The 20,254-nt window shown below is 45.7% G+C and overlaps 1 protein-coding gene across 1 annotated transcript in view; it reads left to right on the top strand.

Moving 5' to 3' along the window:
• tmco1 (transmembrane and coiled-coil domains 1) overlaps positions 1-20,254 on the top strand; it is a 31,395-nt gene that overhangs the window by 3,964 nt on the left and 7,177 nt on the right. The window contains exons 2-5 of the mRNA XM_070886204.1: positions 867-944; positions 3,207-3,266; positions 15,156-15,202; positions 17,084-17,151. Coding sequence (XP_070742305.1) covers positions 867-944; positions 3,207-3,266; positions 15,156-15,202; positions 17,084-17,151 — 253 coding nt within the window. The remainder of the gene's footprint in view (positions 1-866; positions 945-3,206; positions 3,267-15,155; positions 15,203-17,083; positions 17,152-20,254) is intronic.

The following is a 20,254-nucleotide window of genomic DNA, read 5'->3' as shown; positions in this document are numbered from 1 at the left end:
AGACCAGTTGATTGTGGAGTTTATCCTTAGTTGGAATTCATCCATGAAGTACAGTTAGCCTAAAATGAAATGAGTGACTAAATCGCAATGAAATAATTTGAATTTAATCTTTTGAGAGAAAACTATATAATTGAATATGGGAGGGGGAAGATAGCCAAAGCCAATGATGTCGGGTACCTGTGCGATGTGGATCTAGATGAGCATGTGTGCAGCAATGTTTTTAACTACTTGTACTCGAGTTCCTGAGGTTTCTGAACTTGGGGAGCAGCTGCGGATATTCTGTCACAAAGGAGAGGCTGAAGAGCCCTTGGATTGAACATTCCAGGAGCTGCCCATTACAGAGGTAGAGCAAGTTAGTGAGGAAAGGAAGTTAATGGCCATTTATTGGAACAGGAAGAGGAGTTTGGAAGCAGTGCAGGGATGTCCCGAGTGTGGAATTGATGGAGAGGTTCAGTGATGAAGGCTATGGCAATGACTCTGAGAAGGACAGCCACGAGCAATGCCATGACACGGGTACATGTAGAAGCAGAATCTATAATCGATTTTAAAAAGATAAATAATTGAAAAGAATTTAAAAGGATATCACAAAAGTGAAGAATTCAGCCCATTGTGCCTGTGCTGGATCTCTAAAAGCTGTTCACTGAGTCTGTGGCAACTCTTTCAGAGAGCAAGAATGGACCAAATAGCCGCCACCTGTGCGTCAAAGTTCTATGATTCTGCATATTATCTCAGACAACAAAATTAATTATTTTGTTATAATGTATTCTTGCCTCTCCATTTAATAATATTTGGATGTTTCTGTGTTAAATTGTCTTTGAAGGACTATGGAGGGGGAAAAAGTAAACTTATTATTTTGGTATTTTCAGGTATCACATGGGTACTGGTGTACAGAACTGACAAGTACAAACGACTAAAGGCAGAAGTAGAAAAACAGAGTAAGAAGTGTAAGTATTAAACTGGGAAATGCATTAAGGTGCTCTGCAAATCATTTGGACAGGAATTAAATTTAAAATAATATTGTCTGCAAAATCTATTTTCTTATAAATATTTGGTAAGTTTTTAAAATTATATTTTGATCTGTTCCTGTGCCTCACGCCATATCCAACTTACTCTTGGACTTTTTCTGCTGAACCTCTTTGTGGATAATCTCTGCTCTGTAGCACCCACGATAGCACGGTTGAGGATTTTGAACTCAATCAGCATAGAATTGCAGATGTGAGCAAGTAAGTCGCACTCTTGCATTTCTCCACTATTGCCACAGGTTTGTCATAATTCTGACATTTTACAGGCAGCAGCACTGCTTATGTGCAGCTGTGTAAAACTCGCGTGGCAAAAGTGACTTTTCTTCTGTGCATTGAGCCATTCTGCAATTCATAGTTACTTCTGGTTGAGCGTCTTTAACACTCATTCGCTACTTGAATCTGTCAAGTTGGCAAGAGGAGTAGGTATCACTTTGCTTTTAGCTCAGATAATGAGTTATTAAAAAAATATACATATATAGATTTTATATATATATATATATATAATTTATTCTTGGGATGTGGACAATGTTTGCAAAGCTGCATTTATGGTCTACTCCCCGTTGTCCTGAGAAGGTGGCGGTGTACCTCCTTATGCTGATGGTGCTCCGATAGTGGTGTTGAGTAGGGAATTCTAGAGTGTTGACCCAGCCATGATGCCAGGAGTGGTGGTAGTGCTCACGGGGGGGTGGTGCTGTTGAAGTAATCTTAGTGAATTGCTGCAATGCATCCTGTAGATCATGCATAACTGAAGCCTTAGAGCACCCATGATGGAGGGGGTGGATATTTTATCCACTGGCAGAGACACTCATCAAGCAAACTGCTCTATCCTGGATGTCTGTGTCCATCCAGGCGAGTAGTGAGTATTGCATCATACTTTTGACTTGAGCCATGTAGGTGATGGAGAGGCTTTGAGTGGTGAGGCAGTTAGCCACTCGTCAGATTTTTCAGCCTCTGCCCTGCGCTCGTAGGCATGGTGTTGATATGGTGCATCTAGTTCAGTTTTTGGTCAATGGTGACCCTCAAGATGTTGGTGAGAGAGTTGACAATTGAAATGCTGTTGAGAAGTCATGGGGAAATGACTAGGTTTTCTCTTCGAGATGATAATGACTCGGCACTTGTACAATGTGAATATTATCTGTCACTTATCTACCGTGCCTGGATATCATCCAGGTCCTGCTTGTAGGCTGGCATGGGCTGCTATTTATCAGAAGAGTTCTAAATGGAACTGAACACAGTGGAAGAGTCAGTAAGCGACTTCACTCCTGACCTATGACAGAGGGTAGGGCTGATCCTAACGGGCATAGGTGGCACCTTCCCGTGCAAGCGCAGGAGATGCAGCATCTACCCTTTTACCTCCTCTCTTCCCACCATCCAGGGCCCCAAATGTTCCTTCCAGGTGCAACTTTGTCCTTCTTTCAATTTAGTATTCTGTATTCGCTGCTCACGTTGCGGTGTCCTCTACATTGGGGAGACCAAACGCAGATTTGGTGACCGCTTTACAGAACACCTCCATTCAGTCTGTAAGCGTGACCCGAGCATCTGGTCGCCTGTTATTTTAATTCTCCATTCCACTCCCACTCTGATCTCTCTGTCCTTGGCCTTTTACACTGTTCTAATGAAGCTCAACGCAAGCTCGAGGAACAGCACCTCATCTTTTTGTTAGGCACTTTTACAGCCTCCCGGACTCAACATTGAGTTCAATAATTTCAGATCATAACCTTTACCCCCATTTTTTCAGATGGCAGCTGTTGCTGATTATTCTGATACTGTGTTCCCATTTACACCTCTTCAAGCCCCATCTTTTGTTTCTTGCCCTGTTACCATCTCCTTTCACCTTGCACCAACATCCCTTTTGTCTTTTAATTTCTCCTGCCTTCCATCCTATCATAAACCTTCCCTTTTGTTCTCTCCTCCCCTCTCCCTGCTTTCCCTGCCTCTGTACTTGCTTAAAACCTGTTACATCTGGAACTTCTTCCAGTTCTGACGAAAGGTTACCAATCTGAAACGTTAACTCTCTCCACAGATGCCTCCCGACCTGCTGAATATTTCCAGCATTTTCTGTTTGTATATCAGATTTCCAGCATCCGCAGTATTTTGCTTTGGTATTGGGGATAGGTGGCTAGATAGTTTGTCGCAAACTTAATTCATTTTTGACTAATTTCTCACTGTTTTCTTTGCCAACAGTAGAAAAAAAGAAAGAGGCCATTACGGAATCTGCAGGGAAGCAACAAAAGAAAAAAATAGGTAATAATCGGCAGTGTATATCATGGCAAAATTATTCGCTTCAAGAGCATTTTTCTGTAATGGCTTGTGTGCAAGTAATGCCTTCACATGAAACCAAGACCACTCATCAGCTGAGATTTATTATCTCAACAAACATATCATTTAACTATTTATAAGATAGATATTCAGTTGAGCATTGCAGTTTGAAATGGGGGGAGTAACAAATGCTTGAGGTAATGAGTTGAGATAATGACTTTCTTCGATCCAGGATGATCGGGGGTAGTGAGTTTTAAAATCTTAAGTTTTGTATTATGTTGAAATAGCATCACAACAGTTTCCCAAAATGGAGTTGTTTTTGAAGTATATATCTGTTGCTCATTTGTTTGATTTTCTGGGATTAATGTGGCCATGTTTCAGCTCATTGGTCTGCTGTCTTGTCAATCGTGTGTAGTCTGTACATTCGACGAAGATGGCTGCTAAGGACAATACCTCAAAGAAGATAAAAGGAAAATATGAAAAGCAAAGTAAGGTTCTGCCTCTGGTATTAGTGGAAATTTATTGAGCTGGATTCAGAACTGGCTGGCAGGATGCAGGCAAAGAGTAGTTATAGATGGCTTTGAATTTGTTTGGTGACCAGTCACCAGTGGTGTCCCGCAGGGATCAGTGTTGGGACTGTTGCTTTTTACTATTTTTATTAATGATCAGGATTCAGGAGTTGGTGGCATAATTTGCAAATTTGCAGATGATACCAAGATCTGTGCGAGTGCTGGAACTGTAGAAGAGGCTTGTCTGATTCAGGCAGATCTTAATGTGTTGGGAGACTGGGCTCGAGATGTATAACTTCGATAAGTGCAGTGTTATGCATGTGGGCAGGGCAAATGCTCAACATTCATACACCCTCCAGGGAAAGGCATTAAAGATGGTGGAGATAGAAAGAGATTTGGGCATTCTAGTGCATACATCCTTAAAGGTACACAAGCAATGTCATGCAGTGATAGCTGGAGCAAATAGGGTGTTAGTTAGGGTGTATCCATAGGACAATTGAGTATAAGACAAGGCGTACTGTTTTGTCCTTGTACAAGACTTTAGTCAGGCTGCACTTGGAATACTGTGTCTAGTTTTGGTCTTGCTCACATGGTGGGTGATAGAGGCTCTGGAAAGGGTGCGGAAGAGGGTCACTAGACTAATTCCAAGTCTAAAGCATCTTAGTTATCAAGATAGATTAAACGAGTTGGGACTCTATACCTTCGAGCAGCATAGACTTAGGGGGGATATGATTGCGGTTTATAAGATAATGAACGTTGACAGTTTATTTCAATTAAATAGGTTAGGCAGGACCAGGGGGCACAAATTTAAGATGTATAAGGCTAGATCTAGGTTAGATGTCATGAGGTAGTTCTTTTCCCAGAAAATAGTAGACCTCTGGAACAAGCTGCCATTTCATGTGGTGGATGCAGACTCACTGAATTCCTTCAAGCAAAAGCTGGATTTGTTTCTGGCTGCGGCGGAGATTACCTCTTACAGAAGGTAGGTACTGCAGGGAATTTAATGGCCAGAGTGATCTCCTGGACTAGTTAGATCAGAGAGGAGTTCCCCAGATTTTTCCCCCCAAATTGGCCTGTTTTTTTTTCTGTTTTATTGCCCTGCCCAGGAGATCACATGGTTTCGAGTGGGGCGGCGTGTATATGTGGTATCACAATAGTGTGGGACAGACTCGATGGAACAGATGGTCTTTACCTGTCTGTCATTGTTTGTATGTAGGAGGGAGAGTCCCTGAGAGACTTGACTTCAATTCAGTAGAAGGAGGTCATTATCAAACATTATGTGGGAATTTGGGAGAGGGGAGATAAAGGATATTGAAGCAGTGGAGAAAGTGCAGAAAGATTAACAAGGTAAACAGTGATACCTGAATTGAGAGGATGCAGCTATCAGGAAAGATTGAGCAGTCTGGCTTCTTTTATTCTGGAAAAGAGAAGAGTTATAAAACTATCAAGAGGTTTGATGAGGTGGATAGAAACATAGAAAATAGGTGCAGGAGTAGGCCATTCGGCCCTTCTAGCCTGCACCGCCATTCAATGAGTTCATGGCTGAACATGCAACTTCAGTACCCCATTCCTGCTTTCTCACCATACCCCTTGATTCCCCTAGTAGTAAGGACTTCATCTAACTCCTTTTTGAATATATTTAGTGAATTGGCCTCAACAACTTTCTGTGGTAGAGAATTCCACAGGTTCACCACTCTCTGGGTGAAGAAATTCCTCCTCATCTCGGTCCTAAATGGCTTCCCCCTTATCCTTAGACTGTGTCCCCTGGTTCTGGACTTCCCCAACATTGGGAACATTCTTCCTGCATCTAACCTGTCTAACCCCGTCAGAATTTTAAACGTTTCTATGAGGTCCCCTCTCATTCTTCTGAACTCCAGTGAATACAAGCCCAGTTGATCCAGTCTTTCTTGATAGGTCAGTCCCACCATCCCGGGAATCAGTCCGGTGAACCTCCGCTGCACTCCCCCAATAGCAAGAATGTCCCTCCTCAGGTTAGGAGACCAAAACTGTACACAATACTCCAGGTGTGGCCTCACCAAGGCCCTGTACAATTGTAGCAACACCTCCCTGCCCCTGTACTCAAATCCCCTCGCTATGAAGGCCAACATGCCATTTGCTTTCTTAACCGCCTGCTGTACCTGCATGCCAACCTTCAATGACTGATGTACCATGACACCCAGGTCTCCTTGCACCTCCCCTTTTCCTAATCTGTCACCATTCAGATAATAGTCTGTCTCTCTGTTTTTACCACCAAAGTGGACAACCTCACATTCATCCACATTACACTTCATCTGCCATGCATTTGCCCACTCACCTAACCTATCCAAGTCGCTCTGCAGCCTCACAGCATCCTCCTCGCAGCTCACACTGCCACCCAACCTAGCGTCATCCGCAAATTTGGAGATACTACATTCAATCCTCTCGTTCAAATCATTAATGTACAGTGCAAACAGCTGGGGCCCCAGCACAGAACCTCGCGGTACCCCACTAGTCACTGCCTGCCACTCTGAAAAGTCCCCATTTACTCCTACTCTTTGCTTCCTGTCTGACAACCAGCTCTCAATCCATGTCAGCACACTACCCCCAATCCCATGTGCTTTAACTTTGCACATTAATCTCTTGTGTGGGACCTTGTTGAAAGCCTTCCGAAAGTCCAAATATACCACACCAACTGGTTCTCCCTTGTCCACTCCACTGGAAACATCCTCAAAAAATTCCAGAAGATCTGTCAAGCATGATTTCCCTTTCACAAATCCATGCTGACTTGGACCTATCATATTACCTCTTTCCAAATGCACTGCTATGACATCCTTAATAATTGATTCCATCATTTTACCCACTACCGATGGCCGGCTGACCGGTCTATAATTCCCTGTTTTCTCTCTCCCTCCTTTTTTAAAAAGTGGGGTTACATTGGCTACCCTCCACTCCATAGGAACTGATCCAGAGTCAATGGAATGTTGGAAAATGACTGTCAATGCATCCACTATTTCCAAGGCCACCTCCTTAAGTATTCTGGGATGCAGTCCATCAGGCCCTGGGGATTTATCGGCCTTCAATCCCATCAATTTCCCCAACACAATTTCCCGACTAATAAGGATTTCCCTCAGTTCCTCCTCCTTACTAGACCCTCCGACCCCTTTTATATCCGGAAGGTTGTTTGTGTCCTCCTCAGTGAATACCGAACCAAAATACTTGTTCAATTGGTCCGCCATTTCTTTGTTCCCCGTTATGACTTCCACTGATTCTGAATGCAGGGGACCTACGTTTGTCTTTACTAACCTTTTTCTCTTTACATATCTATAGAAACTTTTGCAATCCGTCTTAATGTTCCCTGCAAGCTTCTTCTCGTGATCCATTTTCCCTGCCCTAATCAAACCCTTTGTCCTCCTCTGCTGAGTTCTAAATTTCTCCCAGTCCCCGGGTTCGCTGCTATTTCTGGCCAATTTATATGCCACTTCCTTGGCTTTAATGCTATCCCTGATTTCCCTTGATAGCCACGGTTGAGCCACCTGCCCTTTTTTATTTTTACGCCAGACAGGAATGTACAATTGTTGTAGTTCATCCATGCGGTCTCGAAATGTCTGCCATTGCCCATCCACAGTCAACCCCTTAAGTATCATTCGCCAATCTATCCTAGCCAATTCACGCCTCATACCTTCAAAGTTACCCTTTAAGTTCTGGACCATGCTCTCTGAATTAACTGTTTCATTCTCCATCCTAATGCAGAATTCCACCATATTATGGTCACTCTTCCCCAAGGGGCCTCGCACAACGAGATTGCTAATTAATCCTCTCTCATTACACAACACTCAGTCTAAGATGGCCTCCCCCCTAGTTGGATAAACTGCTTCCACTTGTTGGGGGTGAGTCCAGAACAAGGTGGCATTTATCTGAGATATCCACCAACAGATCAAATAAAGAATTTAGGGGGAATTTCTTTACACAGTGTGGCGAAAACATGGAATTCGCTGTTACATGGAGTAGTTGCAGCAGATAGCATTGGTGCATTTAAGGGGAGGCTTAATGCATACAGAGTGATATTGGGACAGGGTTGGAAGAAGTAATAGTGGAAAGAGGCTTGTGTATGGTCTGTTTCTTTGCTATAGATTCTATGTATTGTGTAATTGGTAGATTATTTTGCCAGGACTGCTTATGTTGCCTAAAGAAAGTCTGAAGCTTGGTAAAAGGGTAAATTAGCAAAATATGGATTGTTTCTACATTGCATGTGCAGTTATTGTGTTGTACAGTATTTGTTCTGTTTCAGTAAAATGCTTAACTGTAAATAAGTTTGAGTGGTACTTTCAGCCTATACCCATCTGGAACTGAGTGTCACCTTTGATGCCCTTGTGCCCAGAAAAAACCTTTGTTCTTTCCCATTTCAGTCGATTCCCCCATGTATGGCCTCCATCTTTGCTCCTTCAAGTTCAAGCAGTGCAGATTTAAGCTTATCTATTGTACAACTGGTTTAGCCGTCCATCGCCAGATCTGGCTGGACTACAACAAGTAATACTGTGCTTCGCTCTCCTCTGCCAAATCCATCCACTAATCCAGAAACATCCTGGAGAGCAGTGATATCCCCAGGCTTCTTAAAACCCCTCTCCATCACCTTTAATTAAGAAGTGTGAGGAGCTCATGAATGTTTTTGTCACTAAGATAGTTCATTCACTAAATATATTCAAAAAGGAGTTAGATGTAGTCCTTACTACTAGGGTGGGTCAAGGTGTATGGCGAGAAAGCAGGAATGGGGTACTGAAGTTGCATGTTCAGCCATGAACTCATTGAATGGCGGTGCAGGCTAGAAGGGCCGAATGGCCTACTCCTGCACCTATTTTCTATGTTTCTATGTTTCAGCTGTCCCGCTGACTCTGACTCCTTGTGCATTCTTTCCCCACCCCCTTCATTAACAGCCGGTATCTTCAGCCATCTAGACACAACCCTCTGGAAGTACCTCCCAAAACTCCTCAACTTCTGCATCCCCCTCTCCTCCTTCAATACCCTCCTTAAAACTTACTTCTTTGACCAAGCTTTTAGTCACCCTTCTTAGTATCTCCTTCTTTAGCTCTGTAAAGTGCCCTGGGATGCTTTTTTCTGTGTTAAAGGCAAGTTATTGAGTGTGGTATTTTCTACATTTGGAAGACCTATTGGGATTCCTACACAAGTTCCAGTGTGTAATATTACTGCTAAATAGGTCATTATTACCTAGGGCTACCCATATTATGGCTTGGACTACTTGATCACAAAGGGCACAGCTTGCTTGTGGAGAGTCAGATATAGCTTTTTAAAGAAAAACGGTCTTTTAAAAAGCTTCAACCCTAGTACTTTTCTCTCCCCTCTTGCTCGGAGTCTCTTGTTTAAGATGTCCTGCTATTGTTTCCTATGACTAAATGTATAGGCAGAGGCTAGACATAGGCTTTATTTGCAATCTTATTTGAAAGTACTCATGTTTTCCAATATACCAAATGTTGTGCATCTCCACTGTTAACTTTGATATGCTATTCTGGGCTCTTCTGTCAATTCTTATGTTAATACCATCCTTGTTTGTTACCCATACCTTGCCTCACAACAAACTAGGGACTATTTTGTTTTACTCTGTGCACTGCTCAGAATTGATTCTATTACACTAGAACAATTAAAGCTTTTTTTTAAATTGGGAAGAAGATGATTGTAATTCATGTTAGTGGAGCCCAGCTGTTGTCTTGTATATAAATGATCGTATGATCTTGAGGCTGCTTGGCAAATACCTCAGAGTTTGAACTAGCTGCTCCAATGACACAACCGAGTTGAACTGCAGTATTCATTGACAAGGCTGGTTCCAGAGTCCCATTTTTTCTAAAAGAGCCAATTTCATGCCAAATGTGGGATTGACCTTTTGATTCATGTCGGTGCCAAGCTGAACAGGAAGGGAAGATGAACTGTTTGGGCTTTATCTCTACACTTGTGTTCCTAGGAAAAGGGCAGTTTCCATACACAGGCTGAGTCTCCTATGATTCCGAAACCTGCACACGTTTGCCTGCAACGCTGGATCATAGTGTGCCTGGGTTTAAAACCTACTCTTGTATTGTACTGTCAGCAACCAGTAATATTGCGGTTGCTCCTCACATCCTCCTGGGTTTCCAAAGGCAATAAACCTCATACTGTCAGACCAATAGTTATAGGCTTAAACTAATGCACATGTTTCCAAATATATTAATACACAGAAGTAAGAAAGACACTTGAAGGTACTAAAACTATAATATTTACAACAAAAATGGGTAAAAAAAAATTTTTTAGAGGGTATTTCTTAAAATTCATGGTAAGTTACAGGACTCTTGGATGAAAGTATTCTGTAGACCTGCAAGGTCCAAAGTTGTATGTGAAAGATGCAAATGATCAATTCAGAACCTCGAACGATTGACAAGCACGTGTTTGCATACAGTGGCCGGAATTTTGTGCAAATCTTAACTCCAACCCGCCCACTTTCACCTTTCAGTCAGATATGGGGTGGGGGGGAGGAGGGAGCTGCCAATCCGCTGCCAGAAGGCGGGTTTTCAATTTGCATACCCGGAGCTCAGAATTCCCGGTGGCTGCAACAAGATGGCCTCAGTCTCTGGGAATAATGCTTGTTTCTCCCCCACCATCAGCCTGATGCTCCCCGGGGTTGGGGTTCGGACCCAGCCCCGCCAGGATCGCAATTCCAATCGGACCCCGCCTGACAACGAGGGGGATTGGATCCCTCTCCTGGACTTGAACCCCACCCCAACCCCAAGCCCAGCATTTACCTGTTGCTGCAGCCACCTTCTCCGAGTTCCCCACACAAATGGAAACCAGCCTGTCAATGAGGCTGGTTACCCGTCGCATGCCATAGCATACTGGGAAACCCAACCTTCTGGGTTTCCTGTCGTCTCCCAGATGGGACCTGGCAAAATCCAACCCAGTGTGTTTACCCAGGAGCTGTTGATGCTTTAAGCAAGTAAACTATCTAAAACAAAGCCTTTGTATGGTGAGTAACTTGCATACTGTGGTGTATCTAGCACACAAATCACTGACTCCACACGGTCTGGTATAAGTCTAACTGCTGTGACCTTCATCCTTTATTGTTCAGCTCCAGAGTGCCTCTCAGGTGTGGTGGTCAGCCTTATATAATGCCTGTTCTAGGTACTTCCAGGTTTCCCACCACAGCGCCCTCTGTGGTGTGGCATAATGCTTACATTACATTTAAGATACTGGGACGATACACACATCATTACATAACATCACCTTCCCCCCCCCCCCCCCCCCAGGACACAGGACAACGATACACACATCATTACATAACATCACCTTCCCCCCCCCCCCCCACCAGGACGCAGGACAACGATACACACATCATTACATAACATCACACTTGTCCAACGGAAGGCAGGTGGGCATGGACAGCGCGTTAGTGTGGTACATATTTTCTGGTACATTAACTAGTTATTGACTGGTAACGGATCCTTGATTTCCTTGTTAGCCCTTATCATTAATTGTACTTCATCCATTATTTTACACAAATACAGTGGCCATTCAGCATTAAAAAATTAATTCTTATTATAAATTCGCCATCTCACATTAACATAGCTCATTTTAGACTCGCGCTGCCTTACAGAAGTCCTTTGTGGGGACCACCTCTTGGTAAGGCCCTTTTAAGACTCCCGGGTGCATTTCCTTTTTAAGGTGCCATCTTTGATGCAGGAAGATTCCACGAGGCTTCTACTTGGGCGCTGCCATCTTTGATGCTCTGCTACTCTGAACACTATGCCGCCACCATCATCTTCTCCGCCGCTCCGGATGCCCTCTGCCGTCGCAGCCTCCACTCCCCTCCGCTGCCACCTGACTTGCCACCTCTCCTGTGGCCGTCGTGGCCTCTCCAGCGGCTGCACTTGCTGCCTCCCATGCGGCCGCCGACCTCCAGCTGCTGCCACCGCCCGACACTAACAGCTCTTCGGCGGGGCCCGCCCGACGGCTACTTCCTCGGCGGGGCCCGCCCGACGGCTACTTCCTCGGCGGGGCCCGCCCGACAGCTACTTCCTCGGCGGGGCTCTTCCGATCCGCTGGCCATCCTGGATCCCTCGCACCCCGCTGGCTCCCCCCTCTCCCACTAGGCCCCTCTCTGCAGGGCTGCTTGCCTGTGGGGGCTGAGGCTAGAGGATCTCTGTGAGGTCTGGGCCTGGGGCTTGCCTGTGGGTGGATTGAGGCTGCAGCTCCAGCTCGGTCGGCGCTGCTCTCTGGGGACCCGGGGCACGGCAGCACCCCGGGGAGCAGCAGCCTGTGGAGTGATGAAGCCTTCCCAGCTCCCACAGACCATCCCCATCCACCTCTGGCCGAGGAGTGTCGGCCCATCGCCTGCAACGACCCACAAAGGTAAACCGTGCGTCTCGTCCCCGTGGGATACCTGCACCATCGCTCTGTCAAGAACAGGTATTAGTTCCCTGGTGTAGGTACGCAGCTTCGCCGTGACCGGGACCAGCTTGGGTCGTGCAGCTGGGTTAATCCACAGTTTATCAAAAGTTCTCCGACTCATCAACGACGGACCCGAGCCCGTGTCCACTTCCATACTCACTGGGACTCCGTTGATTTTTACTTCCCTTATCACTGGGAGCGAATCGTCAGTACACGTGTGCAGTCCCAACACCTCATCTTCTTCTACCTGCTCCTCGCTGAACAGTAGATCATCCCCCATCTCCTCAGCCACATGGTGAGTCCGATTTCTTTTACACATACGCTGAAGGTGGCCTTTAACGTGGCAGGTATTGCACATGTACTCCGCAAACCTGCACCGGTGAGCCCCATGGCTTCCTCCACAACGCCAACATGGTGCTGCTTGATTGGCCCCCGTCAGCGGACTCTGAGTTCCAGGACCCCGAGGTCCGTGCTGTCTGCCCCGGGCAGAGCCACGTTCTGCAGTTTTGTCCGTGGTGGGCGCTATCCTGTGGACAGTGCCTGCCGGATTCGAGACTGTGTGGATTATTTGCTTGGTGCTGCAAGTCGAGGTCATATGTGCCCGGCTGATGGCGATGGCCTTTGTCAGAGTGACTGTGGGTTCCGTGGCTAACACCTTGTGAAGGAGACCCTCGTGGCCAATCCCCATAACGAAAACATCCCGCAAAGCCTCCTCAAGGTGTGCACCAAAATCACATGGTGCCGCGAGTCTCCTGAGATTCGCAGCATATTTGGTGATATCCTGGCCCTCAGGTTTGCAGTGATGGTAAAATTTGTATCTGGCCGTGAGGATGCTCTCCTTCGGTTTCAACTGGTCACGAATGAGTTCAGTCAGCTCCTCGTATGACTTGTTCCTGGCGCTCTCGGGTGCCAGCAAATCCCTGACGAAACAGTAAACCTCATCTCCACAACTGGAGAGCAATATCGCCTTACGCTTATCTCTCATTGCGTCCATGTCCTCCGTCAGGTCGTTTGCTGTGAAGTAGTACTCGAGCCTTTCCGTGAAGGCCTCCCAATCATTGCCCACGATAAAATCCTTTAGCGAGCCCAGAGTAGCCATGGTTGTGTGGAGTTCGTCCGCTTCCTCGTTGCCAATGTGGTGTATGTAGCACACAAATCACTGACTCCACACGGTCTGGTATGAGTCTAACTGCTGTGACCTTCGTCCTTTATTGTTCAGCTCCAGAGTGCCTCTCAGGTGTGGTGGTCAGCCTTGTATAGTGCCTGTTCTCGGTACTTCCAGGTTTCCCACCACAGCACCCTCTGTGTTGTGGCATAGTGCTTACATTACATTTAAGGTACTGGGACGATACACACATCATTACATAACACTTACCAAACATCCTGACTTGTTCCCTTGGTCTCCATGCCTCCATTTTGAAATTGGGAAAGAGAAGATGGTTTTAATTATAATTGTAGCTATTTCACAACTGTTGCCACTATTAATAATGGGGTATTTTCCTGTGAATAGCTGTCTAGTCTGCAATCATGAAAAACAGCTGACATAGAGAACAGAGAGTTGCACATAAACCAATGAGCGTTACAGAGTAGAGTTTGCTTGATGGCTCTTGTATAAGGACGACACGCGAATTTGTTACACGTTCGCCATGGTGCCCTCAAAAAAAAAAAGGGGCACTGGAAAAAATTTATTTTGGAGTGTGGACCCCCTCTTGTAGGGGGCATTTGTTTAAAGTGCACAACTAAAATAGTTGAATCAGCTACTAAGGGTTGCTGTCATCAAAAATGTAATTCTACCAATTGGGATATACATTCTTAACATACTGCTGATGAGCTGTAATAAATATATGCTTGCAAGTTACTACTGCACTAATGCAGGGTATCCCTTTTGGTAGATGCCCTCTTTTGGTAACTTGTACTCAACATACAGCCAATCACATGGTTCCTATCACATTGTAGCAAGTAGTGGTTTTGATAAAATTTGTGTGTTGCAAGGTAAGTTTCTTCTAAAATGGATGCCTTAAACATTGAAAACTGACACCACATTTTGCTCTGTTTTAACATAGAAAATAAGTGCAGGAGTAGGCCATTCGGCCCTTCGAGCCTGCACCGCCATTCACTGAGTTCATGGCTGAACATGCAACCTCAGCGCCCCATTCCTGCTTTCTCGCCATACCCCTTGATCCCCCTAGTAGTAAGGACTATATCTAACTCCTTTTTGAATATATTTAGTGAATTGGCCTCAACAACTTTCTGTGGTAGAGAATTCCACAGGTTCACCACTCTCTGGGTGAAGAAGTTTCTCCTCATCTCAGTCCTAAATGGCTTACCCCTTATCCTTAGACTGTGTGACCCCTGGTTCTGGACTTCCCCAACATTGGGAACATTCTTCCTGCATCTAACCTGTCTAAACCTGTCAGAATTTTAAACGTTTCTATGAGATCCCCTCTCCTTCTTCTGAACTCCAGTGAATACAAGCCCAGTTGATCCAGTCTTTCTTGATATGTCAGTCCCGCCATCCCGGGAATCAGTCTGGTGAACCTTCGCTGCACTCCCTCAATAGCAAGAGTGTCCTTCCTCAAGTTAGGAGACCAAAACTGTACACAATACTCCAGGTGTGGCCTCACCAAGGCCCTGTACAACTGTAGCAATACCTCCCTGCCCCTGTACTCAAATCCCCTCGCTATGAAGGCCAACATGCCATTTGCTTTCTTAACCGCCTGCTGTACCTGCATACCAACCTTCAATGACTGATGTACCATGACACCCAGGTCTCGTTGCACCTTTTGTGTGTGTGTAGTGTTTGCTATGGAGTATTTTTGAAAACTCCCCTTCTGGCAGATGTGGATTTATGAAGGTGAATGTTACAAAACAGGATACAGTGTGATTTAATTTGGCGAGGGGCAAATAAAAATATATGCATCATTAGAAGGCGTAAACTTAACTTTATTAACATTATTTTCAGAGAGACAAGAGGAAAAACTGAAAAATAATAATCGGGACCTCTCAATGGTAAGTAAAACTTTTTTCCAAGGTACAACATTTTGAGAATGCTGATTCAACAAAAAATGTTGTGGTTTTTTTAGGGGAAAAATCATTCAGCAGAACTGCGATAACTGTGTACTTTTTACTTGGTTACTTCCACTTTACTGATATTTACTATTATGCCTCAAGTCATTGAGGGAAGTGAAAGTCAGTGGAATTGTACTTTCTGGCGTCATCTCTTCAGGCTGTCATAAAATGACAGTTGTGTTTTAACATGTAACATCCTCCAAGTAAAAGCATAATATGAATTTGGGCATAGTGTTCCTATATCGAGGAACTTCCCATTTACTTTTGTACTCCATTCCCTGATCAACATGGATCTATCTCCAAATTGAGCAATATATAGTTGTTCCTTAGGGGCAAAGTTTCGGGCCGCACCTAGAACGGCACAGCCCTGACCTGGACGCCCGTTTTTTGCGCCACAAAGTGCGCCTAAAAAATACTTACCGATTCTCCAGCTCCCAGCAGGTCCTCTGGAGCTGGGCGTGGCGCAGCACGAGTTGTGGGGGGGGCGGAGCCAGGTCCCTGCGCTGAAAACAGTGCCGGGACCTCTGCACATGCGCGCTACAGTGGGCGCGCATATGCAGTAGCTCCAGGTGCCCAAAACTGTGTGGGAGGGGCCCGAAGCACGCAGCCCCTAGCCCTGGCCGAATGGGCTCACTGGGGCTGTGTGGATAAGGCTGCACCTCCCACACCCAACTCCTGCTTCCTCCCGACTTGACTCCCGTCCCCCCGGACTCGACTTCTTCCCCCGCCCCCAGACCGGACCCGATCTGGCTCGCGCTCCCCCTCTGCCCCTGGACCGGACCGGACCCCCCCCACCCCCCCTCATTCCTGCCCCGGGACCCGACCCGACCCGACTCGCGCTCTTTCCCCCCCCCCCCCCCCCCCCCCGGACCAGACCCGACCCAGTCCCACCCCCGACCCGACCCAACCCGACCCCCGGCCACCTACCTGTAAATCCGGTGGTGGGGGTGGGCGGGCTCCGCCCAAAGTCTTGGGCTGGGCCCGTTCAGCCTCCCTCTCCTTTCTCCACTCCCCTCTCCCCCATCTCCCTCCCTCCCCTCCCTTCTCCCTCCCCCCTCTCCACCCTCCCTCCCCTTCCCTCTCCCTGCCCCCCCTCCACCTGTCCTCCTCCTCCTCCCCCCTCCTCCTACCCCCTTCCACCCCCTCCCCTCCCCTCGCTGTCAGAAACACAGACACTGACAGACAGAGAGTGAGAGAGACACACAGCCAGACAGAGAGATAGGGACACTGACAGAGACACACTGGGGGTGGGGGGGGGGGGGGGGGGGGGGGTGTCCCAGCATGCTGTTGGAGGGCTCCTGGTGCTGCAGTCAGTAAGTAGAAAATGTTTTATTTATTGCTACATTTTTTATTAATTTTTTTTGATTGATTTATTGGTTGATTTATTGATGTATTTATCATTTATTATTGATGGCTCCTTACTTGTAAAACTGAAGTGTTTAATGTTTGTAAACTTCCCTTTTAAACCCCCCCCCATTCCCTACGCCTGATTTGTAACCTACGCCTGATTTTCTAAGTGTAGACAAGGTTTTTCTGAGCGTACAAAAATCTACACTTACTCCATTCTAAGTTAGTTTGGAGTAAGTTTTCACTGCCTAAACTTTCAAAATGGGCATAAGTGGCCGGACACACCCCCTTTTGGAAAAAAAAATCTGTTCCAAACTGAAACTGTTCTAACTGACCAGAACTGGAGCAAACTAAATGCCGAGAATTGCAATTTCTAAGATACTCCATTCTAAACCAGTTGTTCCAAAAAAACAGGAGCAACTCAGGCCGAAACTTGGCCCCTTAGAAACTACTTGTTAATTTTCATACTCTTAGGTGCGAATGAAGTCTATGTTTGCTATTGGATTCTGCTTCACTGCTTTGATGGGCATGTTTAATTCCATGTGAGTACACCTAAAGCAATACCCTGCTTTCATGAGTTTTTATCATTTGTAACTATGTACAGAATTTTCTTTACATCTGTGTATGAATATTGAAACTCGGATTCTTACAAGATAACCCAAATGTGTGACTGGTTATTTTCCACAACTGGCAGCCTACGTATTGCAGAATGTTACAATAGAATTCAATTTCCATTAAAAACATTTTATCTGTATTAATCGATATTTTCTTTGCAACGCTAACCTCTGTACCCTATGCAGCAAGGTATCAATCAAATGCTTTTAGCATTAGTTTTGTAACTTGGATGACTGTATAAAGATGTATGATATTCACAAAGGTGTTTGCAGATTAGGGAGGCCATTTCATCTAATTAATTTGTTCTTCCATTTAAAGAAAAAACTTGAATTAAATAGATTAATTGTGCTTTTGCCTCTTTTTTAATAGTGTTGTATTTGACATCAGCACTATGAACTAAATGAGATAGTACTGCTATCTCTGGAGGTACCAAGAGATTTCATGGTGCCCACGTTTGCTGCTATTTTCTTTTCCCTGGCAGCAGGCATCCTGAGTGCTCAGCCACCTATGCAGCCCAGTGATGCAATTTTCCAACTCCAGGTCTGTATGGACCTACCCCAGCCACATGTCCAGGTCAGGCAACCAGAACAGAAGTTGCAAATATGTCACTTTCAAGCACTGCAATGGTAAGTTTGCAAATATGACTTTCAAACAGCTACTAGAAGTGGTTCAGTAATGCAAATACACTGTCATTCATGCATAGAAACAATTCAGTCTCTGCTGTTGAGTCGGCCTCAGTGAAGTGTTTTCAGCTAGTTTTTGCATTGCATCTCGCAGGACATTGTATAAATGGAGGGTGGTTTGGGGTTGATGGTGCACATAGGTTGCACCATGTCAGTATGGGACAGGCTTAATGGACCAGCTGGTCTTTTCCTGTCCTTTTTTCGTATGTTCACAAACCTCGTGTCCCAGTGGTTCAAGTCTTTTTCTCTTTCAAGAAATAAATAATATGCTGGATCTTTGGGAATTAATTCTTAGAATCTTGAATTTGACTTTGTATCAAACATCTTGTGGCTTAATACCAAAAGCCATTCTGTGTCAAGCAATCACATATACTAATGCAAGGATGCAAAAATAAATAGGTGGCTGCTACCACAAAGCATAGGATGGCATGAGCTGTGAATTTCTCCATGACCATTATACTTTGTTAATTATTGCATTTGGCAGATGTTGCTTTCATTTTCTGTTCTTTGAAAGAGTTGTAGGTTGGGGAAACAAAGAGCTGGCATAGACACGATGGGCTGAATGGCCTCCTTCTGTACAGTATGATTCCAGAAGTGGGAAAGTAAAGCACGTAGCTGTACTATGTTCTTGCATCCTTTGATCATGAAAAATAAAAACAGCTTTACAAGCTTATGGCAATTGGCATCAACACCACTGTGTGTTTTAGGCTTAGGTCACTGGACTCAAAGTGCACATCTTGAGATCTGGGGAAGAACATCCTTCTGGTTGGCAAACCTGGGATGGTTGTTCTACTATTTGGGGCATGGGGCTGCTGAAGAAACTACTATTTATATATTTGCATTTATTAATAGATCAATATCAAATCTATAATAATGATAGTCAATTATTGTCTGACCTGGGGCGGGCCAGGGTCTGGGTGCACGTGGTCCGGACTGAGTGAAAGTTGCACCAACCAGTGGGCAGTTTGATTGACGCTGGGTCTGCTCCAATGAGGAGGCGACGGTGGACACGGCGTGGGCAAGGAGGCGGGCCCTCCCCTGGTGTTCCTGCGAAGCAGAGAGGAGTGTGCGGTGGGTAGGGTGGGGGAGGGGAAAGAGAGAGGGAGGAAGGGGGAGGGAGAGCGAGGGAGGGGAGGGAGGAAGAACATCAGTGTTGATTCTATACACGAAGAAGATGATGACAGTCTAAACAAGAACTATGGAATAAAGATACTAATTTGACCGCAAATGTTTTGTGGGTCTCTGCTAGTTCTATATAATGTCTTGTATGATTTAATTCTGCTATTAATAAAGTGGGGAAATTTGGGAAATAAAGTTATGTTCTGTGTAAAATGGTTGTTGCATTTGAGCACTTGAATGCTGCAGAACCCCTGCGTGAACAGTGTTGTGGGAAATACCTGTTTCTAAGTGTTGTGCCAGGCGCCTTTGAACCGTAACTTTTATTGATCTATATACGGAGCAGCTGTGTGATTCCTGTTGCAAAAAAAGTATTTCGCAATTGGGAAATAACTCAAACAAGAAATACAGTTGCAGACATGGAAACAGTTGGTGAGAAAATTGTATCAAAACATCCACTTCCAGTCAAATCCTCTGACACCTTGGAAAAACAGCCAATGAAGGAGGAATGCTTGGTAATTGTAATATGCCTTTTTAAGTTAGAGTCCAGTAACCCAAACCTAAAGCACACAATGATGTTAATGGCAATTGCCATAAGCTTTTAAAGCTGTTTTTACTTTTCATGATCAAAGAATGCAGGAACATGGTACAGCGAGCTACGTGCTCTTGTTTTCAACTTCTGGAATCATACAATACAAAAGGAGGCCATTCGGCCCATCGTCCCACTCCCCTGCTCTTTCCCGTAGCCCTATATTTGTTCCCTTTTTTCCCCCCCAAGTATGGGCCCAAGTTTCGGGACGCGCCTAAAACGGCGCAGCCCGGACCTGGACGCCCGTTTTTCGCGCCAGAAAATGCGCCTAAAAAAACTTCCCTATTCTCCGGCTCCCTGCAGGTCTTCTGCAGCCGGGCGCAGCACAGCATGAGCTGTTGGGGGCGGAGCCAGGTCCCTGCGCTGAAAAAATGCCGGGACCTCTGCACGTGCGCGCTCCAGGGCGCCCAAACTGTGTGGGAGGGCCCCGAAGCACGCAGCCCCTAGCCCTGGCCGAATGGCCTCACTGGGGCTGCGTGAATAAGACTCCTCCCACGGCCAGCTCCTGCTTCCTCCCGACTCGACTCGACTCCCCCCCCCCCCCCACCCCCCGCGACCCGACCTCCGCGACTCTCTCTCCCCCATCCCCACCCCCGAGACCCGACGCCACCTACCTGTAAATCTAGCTCGAGGTCTTGGGCC

Source organism: Pristiophorus japonicus, chromosome 8 (assembly GCF_044704955.1).
Source record: "Pristiophorus japonicus isolate sPriJap1 chromosome 8, sPriJap1.hap1, whole genome shotgun sequence".
Lineage (NCBI taxonomy): Eukaryota > Metazoa > Chordata > Chondrichthyes > Pristiophoridae > Pristiophorus > Pristiophorus japonicus.
Note: the sequence above shows the minus strand (reverse complement) of the source record. Positions and strands in the feature narration are given on the sequence as shown.